The following is a 13,567-nucleotide window of genomic DNA, read 5'->3' as shown; positions in this document are numbered from 1 at the left end:
CAGAGAGGCACCAGGCTTGCCTGCTCGCCCACGTGCTCCTGACCTTTCTGTCCACCCTCCAAGCTCCAGAGGACACAGGTGACGCCAGAGAATGTCTTACCAATGCTTGCATCAGCCACAATGTTGGCGGTCAAAGTGCCCGCGTGTTCTGCAGGCAGTGGGAAATGGGTTAATTTTCCTCTCAGCTCTGGCGTGCTGATGCAGCTGCTCTTCCACAGGGTTTTTGGAGTGTTTTTGCAAGTGTTTCTGGAAAAAAAAGGAGAAGAAAAACCTTTTATTTTTCCTCAATTGAAGCAGGGCAGTCGATGCAAGAAGGGACATTTCTCTGCCTGGTCCCTACCTGGTCGGCTGGGCGAGGGGAGGGATGCAGGGAGCAAGCGGGAAGAGCCAGTCTGCATCCCGGGAGATCCTGGTGCCGCTGTGGGAGGCAGTGATGACCTGGTTGAATGTGCAAAAAGCCCAGTCCTGTGGGTGCTCCACGCTTGCTAACCACTGCCCTGGGCTCCCACAGCATCTGAGCGCTTGATGGTTTTATAAATATGTATTACAGCAGCGTGCAAATGCCCTGAAAGCTCTTACGAAATGGGGAGAAGGACCAATTTATGAGCCTGGGAGCAACATATTCCCAAATAACTCTTAAAAGCAAGAGGGATGCTTTGTACAGCGTGGTGGCCAGCAGTAGCTTCATGCAAGACCAGGCTGTCCTCGCTACCCAAAGCCCTTGGTGATTTGTAGGCAGTGCTGTGCTTATTAGGAGCACCTGGGTTATCTTTCCTGATGCTTTAAGGAGAATATGAGGATGTTCTCCTGTATTGGCACTGCAGGGTCAGTGTGCAGTTGGTGAGCATTGCTGGGGCGTGGGTGGCATGGTGGGATGTGGAGCCTTTGCTAACGTGCTGGGGTTCATTTCTCCCCCAGGCTGGTTCCCCAAGGTGACACCAGGGTCCCCGTACCCAGCTCTACTCACGGAGAGGCCATGGCCGCCTAGCGCTCCCTGGGACCACGGGGGTCAGCAGGCAGGAGATGGCGGCGCAGAGGATCCGGGCGGCCAACTTGGGCGGCCTGCCGCGGTGCAAGTCGGAGGGGACGCTCATCGACCTCAGCGAGGGCTTTGCTGAGACCAGCCTCTGTGACGTCAAAGGTGCGGAGGGATGGGTGGGGGCCCCCACAGGATGGGTGGGGACAATACCCCCTCCTCAATTTGGGTGCATCCTCTCACCCCCGGCGTCTGGGAGGGGGTTTGGTTAATAATTAGCAGACAGCAGCTGATGGGGAAGAGTAGCAAGTGCTGACAAGCGCATGCATGGGTGTAAGGATGGGCACAGACCTGACACCAAGAGATCCAGCAGCCAGGAGACGTGACAGCAACAAGGCAGTTGAAAGGGTTTGTTTTCCCCTTCCCCGGAGCTGGGAGCTTGCAGGTTGCTTGAATAATCCTTTTTCTTCCTTTTATCACTTTATCAGTGGAGATGCTGCTAGGACCATGACAGCGCTGTATGAGGGCAATATGACCTTCTTTAGAAATGGAGTTAATTTTTGTTGAGGAGCTTTGAAATACAGGTGCTATGTAAGAGAGGTGAGATGCCGATTTTTTTGGCTGGTGTGACATGAAAAAGTAGGAATATGACATGCTCTTAGTGGGTGCCCTTAGTGGGTACCCTTAGTTGTTTCTTGCACTGGAATGTGAGATGTTTCACATGTGCAGGAGAGGGTCTAGGCAGAGCAAGAGCACTTTTAGCCTGCGAACGTTACGTGTTAACCTGCAGCAGCACAGATAACTATTTGCATGGAGAGTGCGATGGCAGTGCTACAGGGCTGGTGGCCAAAGACCTTGAGATACTACTGAGCAAATTGGTAGGATAATGGCTCTTCCCAGGTAGCAATCTCTTAGAACCGCCCCCCTAATTAACTTCTGTTATTTTAAATGTGAACATTTAAAGGGATGCCTGTGATTCTGGCATGTGCCCGTAGGAGCTTAGATCCCAACATGCCAGGTGAAAAGGAGAGCTGATGAGAAGTGACTCCCACTCCCTCAAAACTCCCTCCAACACATCTCCTTGTGCATCATTCATCAAGGAGTTTAGCAAGGCTGTGGGACGCTGGCGTCTCGCTCAGGAGCAGCTGCACAAGGCCCTACATTGAGGCGGAGGCTTGTTGCTAAGGCACTTGACTGCATTGGGAGGGTAACAAGTTGCTGCTTCTCCTGTCTTGGCTCCTGCTGCTCTTCCCAGCTGTGTCGATGCTCGTCCCTTTAGATCATGAACCCTTTGGGGAAGGGGAACGTCAATGTACCAGATGTAGTGGAGGAAGAAGTTTTGTTTAAAAATTTTAGGGGGAAAAAAGTACCTGTAGGTTTGAGAGGCTTTAAAACTACCTTGTTTCACCGCTTAAAGTAGTGCAGATTGCTTACCTGAAAGAAATGATTGCAAGTAATTTGGGACTCTCTTGTGGATTGCTGACAGTGCGGTTTTTCTTCTTGGCTTTGCAGTGCCTTCTCCTAGTGCCTTGCTGGTTGACAATCCCACGTCCTTTGGAAATGCGAAGGAAGTAATAGCAATCAAAGATTACTGTCCAACTAATTTCACCACTTTGAAGTTCTCCAAGGGGGATCACCTTTATGTCTTAGATACATCAGGAGGCGAGTGGTGGTACGCTCACAACACCACGGAAATGGGTTACATCCCTTCCTCCTATGTCCAGCCTGTAAACTACCGCAACTCTTCCTTAACGGACAGCGGGATGATAGACAATCTACTGGAGAGCCCTGATGAGGGGGCCAAGGAGTTAGACCTGCTTGGAGAATGGACTGACGTGAAAAGAAACTCTGCGAAAACCTACAATAACAACCCGTTCTTGAATGGAGTCCAGACAAACCCATTTCTGAATGGAAATTTGCAAACAGTGCCCAGCTCGGACAAAGAGTCCAACCCCAACGTCGCCGTTGACTTGCTGCTCTTTGACACAGGGGCTCCTACTTCAGCTATTTCCAGTTCGGCCACTAATAGCAGCCTGGGTAACATTTTTGATGAGTTTCCATCCACAAACAGGCTAGATCTGGAACAGCCTGTGAAAAGGGACAATCCCTTCTTCAGAAGTAAACGTTCCTACAGTTTGTCTGAACTGTCTGTTCTTCAAGCCAAGTCGGATGCTCCAGCATCATCGGGTTTCTTCAGCGGTTTGAAGTCGCCCACCCCTGAACAGTTCCAGAGCCGGGAAGATTTTAGGACGGCGTGGCTGAACCACAGGAAACTGGCTCGGTCTTGCCATGACTTGGATTTGCTTGGTCAAAATCCTGGCTGGGGTCAGACACAACCAGTGGAGACCAACATTGTCTGCAAACTGGATAGCTCTGGTGGAGCTGTTCAGCTTCCAGACACCAACATCAGCATCCATGTGCCAGAGGGTCATGTGTGCCCTGGGGAGACTCAGCAGATCTCCATGAAAGCGATGCTGGATCCACCACTGGAGCTAAACAGTGACAAGTGCAGCACCATCAGCCCAGTCCTGCAGATCAAACTCAGTAACATGGAGGTGAAAACCTTCATCATTCTGGAGATGAAGGTTTCAGCAGAGGTCAAGAATGACATCATGAGCAAGAGTTTGGTAGGACTGCAGTGCTTGCGGAGTGACATGAAAGAGGGGCCATACACGCCAATGCAGCTGAGCTATTTGTATGGGGACACAATCCAGGTGCAGCTGGAGAACCTGGAGCCTTGCATGTACATCGCGGCCGTAGCCCAGGGACAGAATATCCTCTACCCTTACACTGTTTGGGATTACATCAGCAAGAAGATCACGGTTGGCGTCTATGGCCCAAAACACATTCATCCTTCCTTTAAAACTGTTGTGGCCATGTTTGGGCACGAATGCGCGCCCAAGACTCTCCTGGTGAATGAGGTCATGAGACAGTCCCACAGCCCTGCTCCTGTTGCCCTCCAGCTCTGGGGTAAGCATCAGTTTGCTCTGTCCCGGCCTCAGGACCTCAAGCTCTGCATGTTCTCCAATATGACCAACTACGAGGTGAAAGCTAGTGAGCAAGCCAAAATTGTGCGTGGCTTCCAGATGAAGTTGGGCAAGGTCAGCCGCCTTATCTTCCCCATTGCGTCCCATGACCCCAACGAGCTTTCAGACTTCACGCTAAGGATACAGGTCAAAGATGACAAGGATGCCATTTTGACCCAATTCTGCGTCCAGACACCGCAGCCACCTCCGAAAAGTGCCATCAAACCAATGGGGCAGAGGCGGTTCCTCAAGAAGAATGAGGTCGGAAAGATCATCCTTTCACCTCTGGCTGCCACTGCCAAGTATCCAGTTTTTCAGGACCGACCAGTGTTGAGCTTGAAGTACGGCAAGCTGCTGAAGACAGTGGTGCGGCAAAGCAAGAACCACTATCTGCTGGAGTACAAGAAAGGAGATGTCATAGCCCTCCTCAGTGAGGAGAAGATCAGGTTGAAAGGGCAGCTGTGGACCAAGGAGTGGTATATTGGCTACTACCAGGGGAAAATAGGCCTTGTGCACACCAAAAATGTGCTGGTGGTTGGGAAGGTCAAGCCCAGCTACTTCTCTGGGCCAGATCTCACCACCAGCCTGTTGCTTGAGCAGATCCTGAGGCCCTGCAAGTTCCTGACCTATATCTATGCCTCCGTGAGGACTCTGCTCATGGAGAACCTCAGCAGCTGGCGGTCCTTCGCTGATGCGCTGGGGTATTTGAACTTGCCGCTCACGTTCTTCTGCCGAGCGGAGTTGGACAGTGAGCCGGAGCGAGTGGCCTCTGTCTTGGAGAAGTTGAAGGAAGACTGCAACAATACCGAGAACAAGGAGAGGAAATCTTTCCAGAAGGAGCTGATGACGGTGAGTCTGAGGTCTGATGAGGATGTCTTAATTCCCTGCTGTGCAGAGTTATTAGGGTGAACGGGAGGTGGAAGTTTCTTAATTCAGTCTGTAGAAAATGAAGTCCATCTTTAAGGTCTTCTGCAGGCTGCTTCTCACAGCCAGATGGAAGTTCAGCCCTGTGGTTGTATGCATTGGTGGGCTCCTGGTTTATTGGGATCATGGCCATAAATGAGGAATGCAGTGGGTGAAATACCGTAGGTACATTTTGTGTAAGGGCAGCAAATGGGCTTGCTATGGAAGATAGCTAATCTGAAGCCCCTCAAGATCAAGGTGATTTTGGTCCAGTGTTTTCATAGCACTCAACTGGTCTCTGCTGCTGGGTATTTACGTTTCAACCTTCGACGATGCGCAGTTCAAGGAATTACTTGAGAGCTGCTGGTCTCCTCAACCCCAGTGTAAAAGCATGCAATGTTGAAGGCAATACTGATAGAAAACTGGAAAGAGGGCAAGAAACATAAAAGTTCTTCCTATACAGAGTGGGGCGGATAAGCCACCTCTCAAGTCACGTACTTTTGAATCACTAAGTGTATCAAAGTGTGCCAGAGAGGGGTTTTACGGCTGCTGTGAAGAATGATGCTACACCTTTGCCTTCATGAAACAACCTCAAATTCCTCTATAATAATGTCGGGTTATGTCTGCCCCATCTCTCTTTGAGTGGCAGCTAAACCAAGGGCACCTTGGTGGGATGCTTTATGTCCAACTGTGGATCACATTTGCAAATTGAAATGCATGGCTTGTTTCTGTCCTAAAAGGTATTTGGGGAATTGCAGCCTTCAAGTATTTCTAGGATGCCATTAGGAAGTCTTTTACAAGAAATCATCTTCATGATAATTTCTAGCATTTCATGGGAAGTGAGCCAAAGAAAATACAGGACAAAATGTGTGGAAGAGATTTGCAGCTCTTGCCTCTTGACAGTCTCTCCCGCAGAAGCAGGATAACTGAGTTACAGCCAATCGTGGTTTAAAATGCCAATTGAATTAAGGAGTAGCGAAAGCTTTGCTTGGCGATGATGTGCGCAGGCAGCAGGGCAGGAATGTACAGCATGCAAAATGAAATTACGACTAGGCAGCCTGGGTAAAGAGGACCGGAGCCGAATGAAGTATTTCCTTTCCCAAACTCCCTTTAATAAGAAGGGAGAAATTTGAGAATCGAATATGAGGTGTAAGGCATTATGAAGATTACGGAGCCCTTCGTTACTCATGGAAATATTGTCCAGCGAGTTCCCAGTGCCTGGGTACCACTTTGTGTCCCGTGTGGCAATGTTTTAGCTTTGGCTTTCAGTGAAATGCAGGCACCATGTAATGCCACTGATGCTGCTTCTGTTGAGGGGTTCTTCTGGCCATCATACGCAGTTCTCTCTCTTCTTTCTGGGGCCATCCAGGAAGGGAAAATACCCACCATGGTAGCCAAGGCTGGTGTCTGGTCCCGTGGTTCCCTCAAGGGAGGGTTTGCTCCTTTAATCATTAGCCTTGGTGAACGATGGGATGAAATCTGTGCTTCTCTTGCTGGATGCTTCCAAGGGCTTCGTGCTGTTTGCCTTACCACTTTGCAAAGCTGTAAGTGTTTCTTTTATCTATTCCCTTTGTCTCCAGGGATCCCAGACAGTCTGTAGGTCATCGAAAATCCATTCCAGACCTCAGTGGGGAGACAAAGGGAAAGATAAGGCTCTCTTGAATACTCAGGGAGCAGCTAACTCAAGGGGAGGGCTGCAAGCTGCAGGAAAACATCCCGCTCCCCAAGAGATGCCTGGAGTGCAGCATCCCAGAGCAGGTTTTATTTTCCTTGTTTGAATGGAGGCCAATCCTGAGCATTGGCTCTGTTTCCTATTCTTTGTGAGCCTGAGCCTGTCAATAAAGGATGAGCTCCCTTCTTGGTAGAAGATGATTCTGCTTCTAAACCCCTTGCTGCTGTCAAATCCTCCTTAGCTTATGGAGAAATTAGATTGAGTGTCTTTTTTTTTTTTTTTAAAGAAATAGATGTTTCAGGGGATGACAAAGGAGCACTAATGTATTTTATTGTGTTTAAATCTGATTTTATTTGTAACAAATGGAGTCGCTTTCTGGCATCTGCTGGCAAGAAGAACCGGTTGGATTAAGCTCTGATCTGGCTGTTTCATCTTAAAGTTGGTTGTCTCCTTTCAAAGGAACTATGAAGGGAGAAGCAGTAAGCAGGCTTATCTGACTTCAGTGTTCAGTACACAAGATCACAGTGGCAGAGGCATGCACCAGCAGCCAAGCATGGAAGAGCCCAGTTGTGATGACTAGTTAATAAGTAATCTGCACTTTATTATTATTTTTCTAATCTAGCACTAGCAGTGGTGTGTGAAGGTAACTTGGGGAATGTTGCTCACAAGGTAGTCATCACATCAGAAAGAGAAATCTACCTCTGCCCCCCCTCCTCTCTGCCTATCAAAAGTAGGCAGCACACAGATGCTCTTGCTAAAAAAGCCTGGGCACAGATGCGAGAAGAACTCATTGCAGCTGGGCCACCAGTGCCTGGCCATGCGGTGACTGCACTGCCTGGTCCTTGGGAGCTGGGTTAGACCTGTGATGAGACACAGCATTTCTCTCTTTCTCTGGGTTTTCCATATGGTGTTTTTATATAGTGTTTATCATCATCCTTTCCAACAGACACTGCTGTTGGGAAAAACATGGGTCTTCTGGGAATGCCACTGGGCATGGCAGCAGAGAGTTGTGGAAACTATGAGCTTTGTCTTTTCCAGGCTACTTCTAAAGATCATGCAGAAGATGGAGGGGGTGTTACCCCCATTGTTTTCTGTCCTTTGTTCTGACTGCAGGTATCTGCAGGTATTTATTCTACCAAAAGATACTGCTTGTCCCTGGTGTGTGCAGGCCCCAAAGAGCTGCTGGTGCACTCACACAGTCCTTCATGTCTTGCAGAGCAGGGTGTCTGCTGCTTGGACCTTGTGCTGGCACGCCCAGAGCATGCCAGCCCAAAGTTGCTCATGTTGGGCCTCTCTTGCTCCTCCATCCCAAAGCAATTTGCTGACTAATGGTAGTCCCTGTGCTGAATTTGGGTTCAGGGGGAAGACCAGATTCATGCCATTCTTCTGCCTTCATGGGAACAAATCCCCACCACACATATAGATCTGGACATTTCTCCCCTAAAGAACCATGCTGCGCCATGCTGAACTTGGTGGGGATGTTTTCTGAAGGATATGGCTTGTCCTTGCATAGTCAAGTTTCTTGCAGCACAGAAGGAGCAGGAATCACTTGCAGGCTTCCAGCAAGGTCTTTTTCATGCACAACACTTGTAAGTCTTGCCCTGTGCCCCTATCAATTAATAGAAAGCTGCAGAAATGCCACCGATGCCTTTCAGCTGTCGTGTTGTCAGGCTCCTTGCTCTGCAGGCAGTGTAAGACAACCCACTTTTATTTTCTGGGGCTGGCAGGAAATCTTTACTGCCTTCCCTTTCCCACTGTAGCAGTTGCAGGCTCTGTGCTCTTGTTCCCATGCAATTTTGCTCTTGCAAAAAAAGCTGCCTGTGATTGCACTTGGCTGATGGCACTTGGCATCCCTTCTTCTGAAATGACACCTTTCTTCCCATGTTTGAGGAGGTCCTGGGGCTGTGAGCACAGGAGCCAGGTGAGAGCTGCAGCATGGTGCTGCCTCAGGCACATCACCTGCCTGCCCTGCCTGCTGCGCTCGGGTCACATCCCTGCCCTGGCGCACATCCCTGCAGCGGTTAATGGGACACTAAATATTACTGCTTACAGTAACTGCATCTCTGCTTCCCCCACCAAACACCCTATAGATGTTTTGGGTGGTGACTAATGCATGACAACACTTGGACCCTCTGGGGTGCTTTCCAATCTAAATGCTATTTTAAAAAAACATCATTAATTTAAAAAGTCCATTTCCGTAACCAGTTCCTTGTGGGTCTTGTACCACGCTTGGTGGGCACACTTGAACTTGGTGATGCTTTCTGCTCCTGCGGCAAAGGAGAAAGGTTTTTACTCCTTTAGTTTGGCCAAAGATGGGGAAGAAACAATAACCCCCAGCTCAGATGGCTCCTCTGGAGCACATGGGAGTCAGGGCTGAACCATAGGGGACTGAGCATTTGTGCATAGGAGAGCAAGCAGGGCTGGAGGTGAGCAGAGTTGGGAGCGGACCATGAAGGTTGCAGTGATGGGCAGCGGTGACTGTGCATCTGCAGGTGGTCTTTGGGGTTGCCTGTTGCTTCTGGCTTGGCTTGCTTTCTTCCAGATGCTGGTTTCCATCATTAGAGGATGGGAAATGGGATTCTGTGTTTCAGAGTCTGGATGCAAATTCAGCCTCCCTTGGATGCCTTTTAAGTAGAGGCGCTTCTGTGCCGCTTTGAACTGGGATTTGACTATCAGACCATCTCCTTTGCTGTGTCTGGTGGAGTAGGCTTGGAGCCGCTCTGAGGTTAATAAATGCTTTGGAGGGCACTGGGAAGGCACAGCCCAGGTCACACCTCAGCAGGGAGCACGGCTGGGTACTGAGGGATGGAGACACGGTGGGTGTACCCAGCTATCCAGGGAGGTTTGTCCAGGGTGAGGGAGGAGGATGGAAAGAAATTGTAGCGTAATCCCAAAAGTGCCTGCTGGAGGATTAAATCTGTTGTGATCCCTGCTAATCCCGGCTGGGCAGTCAGGGCTTCCAGGAGAGCACCACGCCCACATGCGTTTCATGTATTTCTGTGACAGAGGGAGCGAGTTGTGCCCAGGCCAAAAAAAAGTGTGTCACTGTTACCACTAGTATTCCCTCTTTGGCTCCGACCTTAGTGGCTGTGTGTCCTTCTTGCACCCTATTCCCATCTGGCTTTGATGCTGTCCCCATCTCCCATCACCTCTGCCCACTCGCCTGCATTTTCCCCAGCCCATGTTGTGCATGTTGAGCCCCCCCAGCTCAAATCACCAGTGGCGGAGTGCAGGAAGTAGGTGTTTCTGTGGCCATCATGAGGTTTCAGAGTTAACGTGCTGTGCTGCAGGGAGCAGTCAGTCTCTTCCAAAGCTGTTGCTTCAAGCAATCGTACAGTTCTCAGTTACATGGCCTCCCAGCTGCTTCACTTGATACCGTTCTCTTGTTTACATTGAGCAGCAGAAGGAACGGGAGAATCCGTCTCCTGCAGCTCTGTCCTTAACCCATGTGTCACAGTTTGCTTCTGGTGGCCTCCTCTGTTGCCTTGGACTTGCTTGGCCTCCAGCGAGAGATGAGAGCGGCTCATTTAGCCTGATTTGCTAAATACCAGGTTGTTTCTGGGTTTGCACGCAGGCAATTGAGCTGCCTGGAAGCACAAGTTTGAGGATGCTAAATCTGTTCTTCCTTAGGACCCTCCAAATCCTCCGCCTGCAGAGGATAGGGTGGTGAATCTGGGGGTTGGGTGGTTAGGTAGTGTTGCTGGAGAGCTGGGCATAGAGTGCTCTGCGGAGGCGGTTATGGCACAGGTGTGAGATCTAAATGCTTCTTGATGCCCTTTTTAAAAGAAAAAATAATGCTCTTTTAAATGTATTTTCCTTGCTTGCTTAACAAGAGGGTTTATTACTTCTCTTGCTAGTACAGGAAACCAGTGTAAGCACTTTGGAGGAGCAAACAAATGCTGGTCTGCAGCTGTAATTAGATTCGAGCCCAGCTTTAAGCTGGAAACAGATAAGGGGAAAATCAACATGCATTTGCTTTGCAAATTGCTGGAGTGGTTTCAGATGTTCCTATCTTCTCCCAGCTGTGCCTGTGAAACTGCCTATGCAAGGATTTAACCCTTCTGCCCCAGAGCCAAACCAGCTGGGGTTTGCCCAGACCCCCTTGTGCCAGGAGAGGATGTCAGGGCCCATGGCAGCAGAAAGCAGGAGGATTCTGGCCACCTGTGGACCACCACATCCACAGTTTCTGTAATAACCAGCCATGTGCTGTTGTGAAGGTGTGGGTGATGCTCCCAATGGGGACATGTGTGCCAGTGTGGTTCCTTGGATGTTCAGCATCCCTCGGGGGGCTGTCTCCTTCATCCCTGAGCTGTGGTTTGCCTTTATTGAAGTGGCACCCCCTCTTGAAACACTGACCCCTTGGTGTTCACCCATCCTGGAGCCACCATCCTGAGTCCGCTGGTGCCACGACTCTGGATCTGGCTGTAGGAAAACAAGAGGATACTCAGGAAACTATTGCCCAAGGCATAATCTGGGGTCTGTTTGCTTAGTTTCCATGTTTTAAAAAGGGGGTGCCCATTTTGTTATATAAAACACCTTTCTGTAGCCACTTGAGGTTCGAGGTGGGATTTGTCCGGGGACTGGGGTTGCTGCTGAGGCTGTTGCAGTCCACAGCGCTCTGGCAGAGGATGGCGATTCCCTGGTGAGCGGGATGTTGATTCTGTTGGTCAGATCCTGTCTTCTGATAATTGCCACTTAAATGCTTCCTTTCCCTGGGCTGCATTGTGGGTTTTCCCCTGTTGCAACTTGCTTTCCACTTTGAACAGATGTTAATGTGATTTGGTACCTAAAGGTAGGAGCTAACACTGCTCTGTCATTTTTTTCCTGGCTAAGTTATCACTAGCTAGAAAACTGTGACTGCTGTAGTTCCTCTTCCCCACTTCTTCAAAACCATTTGCAGAAAATCTCAGCTTTTAGGCCAATAAATGACCCAGAAAGAGGTGGTTTCTCATCTTGTATAGGAAGGCAGAGGGGCAGTGAGAGGAGCAAGAACATCCCAAGCCAAGCAGTGGTCCTGTAGTGCTGCCAACTGGCCCTTTGCCTGGCTCTCTCTCCAGCCCATCTCCCCCCGAGGCTGATGTCCAGGTCTCATCCCAAAATGTTCTGGCTGGCCCATACCCACCCATCCATGCTGAAGGATGGTGCTCCTCCGGGCTCGGGGAGGCAAGCTGCATGGACTGTGCTGGATTAGTTACCTTGATTAAAGGCATCTGTTCTTCTCAGCCCCTGGGATGCTTTAAACTGCTTATGGTGGCGCCTGAACATCATGAGGGGTTGCCTGGAAAACAAGGTTGTGTTGGCCAGCCCAGGCTGCAAACCTTGTTGAACAGGGCTAGGGTGCTTTGTTCAATTAATGGGATTACTCTTCTGTTGAGCCTGTGGCCTAATTTCACCAGCTGTCACCAGAAAGGGGGTGGGAAGATTTTTCGGATGGATTGTTGAGGGACTTCCCTGTATGGTCCCCTGGTCACCTGCCATCTACTGCCTGCCTTGACTGTCTGGTTTGGTTTTCACCACTGTCCCTCAGGCTCTGCTGAAAATGGACTGCCAGGGGCTGGTTGTCCGGCTCATCCAGGACTTCGTGCTGCTGACCACAGCCGTGGAGGTGGCCCAGCGCTGGAGGGAGCTTGCCGAGAAGCTCGCCAAGGTCTCCAAGCAGCAGATGGACGCTTATGAGGCCCCGCACCGGGACAAGATGGGGGCGGTGGACAGCGAGGTGAGAGCAGATAGGTCTAGGTCTCCATGGGTTCCCTAGGGTTGCAGATACTTCCAGAGCATGTTCTTCTGGAGCACCTTTGGGGGATAAAAGGGATTTGGGTGTGCTGGTGAAGTTTGGGTGTGTTTTTCCCTGGGAATATGCTGCTTCTGGGATGGGGGTGTGTTGGGGATGGTATCACTTGCTCACTGGCCATCCAGCTCAGCTCTGATCTCCTCTGCCCCATCACCGCAGGCCATGTGGAAGCCAGCATATGACTTCCTTCTCACCTGGAGCAGTCAGATGGGCGACAGCTACCGTGATGTGATCCAGGAGCTGCACACCGGGCTGGACAAGATGAAGAACCCCATCACCAAACGCTGGAAGCATCTCACCGGCACCCTGATCCTCGTCAACTCCTTGGACATGCTGCGGGCAGCTGCCTTCAGCCCACAAGACCATGAGGATTTTGCCATCTAGCTCCTGCGGTGATGTTTTTGTCCACATCTCGTTGCTGGTTTTTTTCTGTGCTTTTTTCCCCTTTTTTTTAAGCAGTTGACTTTAAAAAGAAGCGGAGGTTGCTCTCCATGGGTTTTAAGAGCCCAAAGTTTGCAAGTTCTCCACCGGGACTGGAAATCAGCGGGAGACATCCCTCCTTGATGGGAAGGCATCCAGAGGGGGATGGCTTTTCATATGGCATTGATACCAGTTAAACTGTTTCTTACTAAAAAACTTTAAAGGGGGCAGAGGGGTGGGGAGGGATCATAAAAGAGATCACGTTTTTTAGACGTTTACAAATAAAAGTCTAATTTTTGTAATGAGCGGTAGGGGTTGTAACCACTTTGGGGGGGAAGCTGTGGCTGTTTTTTACGTTGTAGAAACTGTTTTTAAATTATCGTTTTTGAGACGAACGTGAATCATGTAAATACTTATTTTAAGAGGAAGCACAGTAAATGCCCTCCCCCGCTGCCATGGCAGACTACCAGACGTGACTGCAAAACACTGTGAGCAGTTCTGTTGATTTTTGTTTTATTTTCATGTCTCTGCAAACATGTGTTTTCTCATTTGTGGACAGGGAGATGCTCGTTGCGTGTTTTCAGATGCACGGGTACTGGTTTTAACCAGGAGAAGCGGTTGCTGCCCCTTGTGCTTCATCCCTGCCATGGCAGCAAACTGCTTGGGCTGCTCCTCTCCAGATGCTCCTGCTCTGGGGAAGAGGCCAGAAAAGGGGAGGGTATTGTTGCCATCCATATATCCCTTTACACACACACACACACACACACACCAAAAAAAAA

The 13,567-nt window shown here is 49.9% G+C and overlaps 1 protein-coding gene across 1 annotated transcript; it reads left to right on the top strand.

Annotated features, from left to right (window-relative positions):
- Positions 1 to 985: 985 nt before the first annotated feature.
- On the top strand, positions 986 to 12,975 carry SH3BP4 (SH3 domain binding protein 4). The gene is made up of 4 exons (XM_082312434.1): positions 986 to 1,141; positions 2,489 to 4,851; positions 12,105 to 12,293; positions 12,528 to 12,975. The coding sequence occupies exons 1-4, from the start codon at positions 1,024 to 1,026 to the stop codon at positions 12,750 to 12,752; spliced, it is 2,895 nt and encodes a 964-aa protein (XP_082168560.1). The 5' UTR covers positions 986 to 1,023; the 3' UTR covers positions 12,753 to 12,975.
- Positions 12,976 to 13,567: the final 592 nt, after the last annotated feature.

This window comes from Platalea leucorodia (genome assembly GCF_965183815.1).
Source record: "Platalea leucorodia genome assembly, chromosome: 5".
Lineage (NCBI taxonomy): Eukaryota > Metazoa > Chordata > Aves > Pelecaniformes > Threskiornithidae > Platalea > Platalea leucorodia.
Note: the sequence above shows the minus strand (reverse complement) of the source record. Positions and strands in the feature narration are given on the sequence as shown.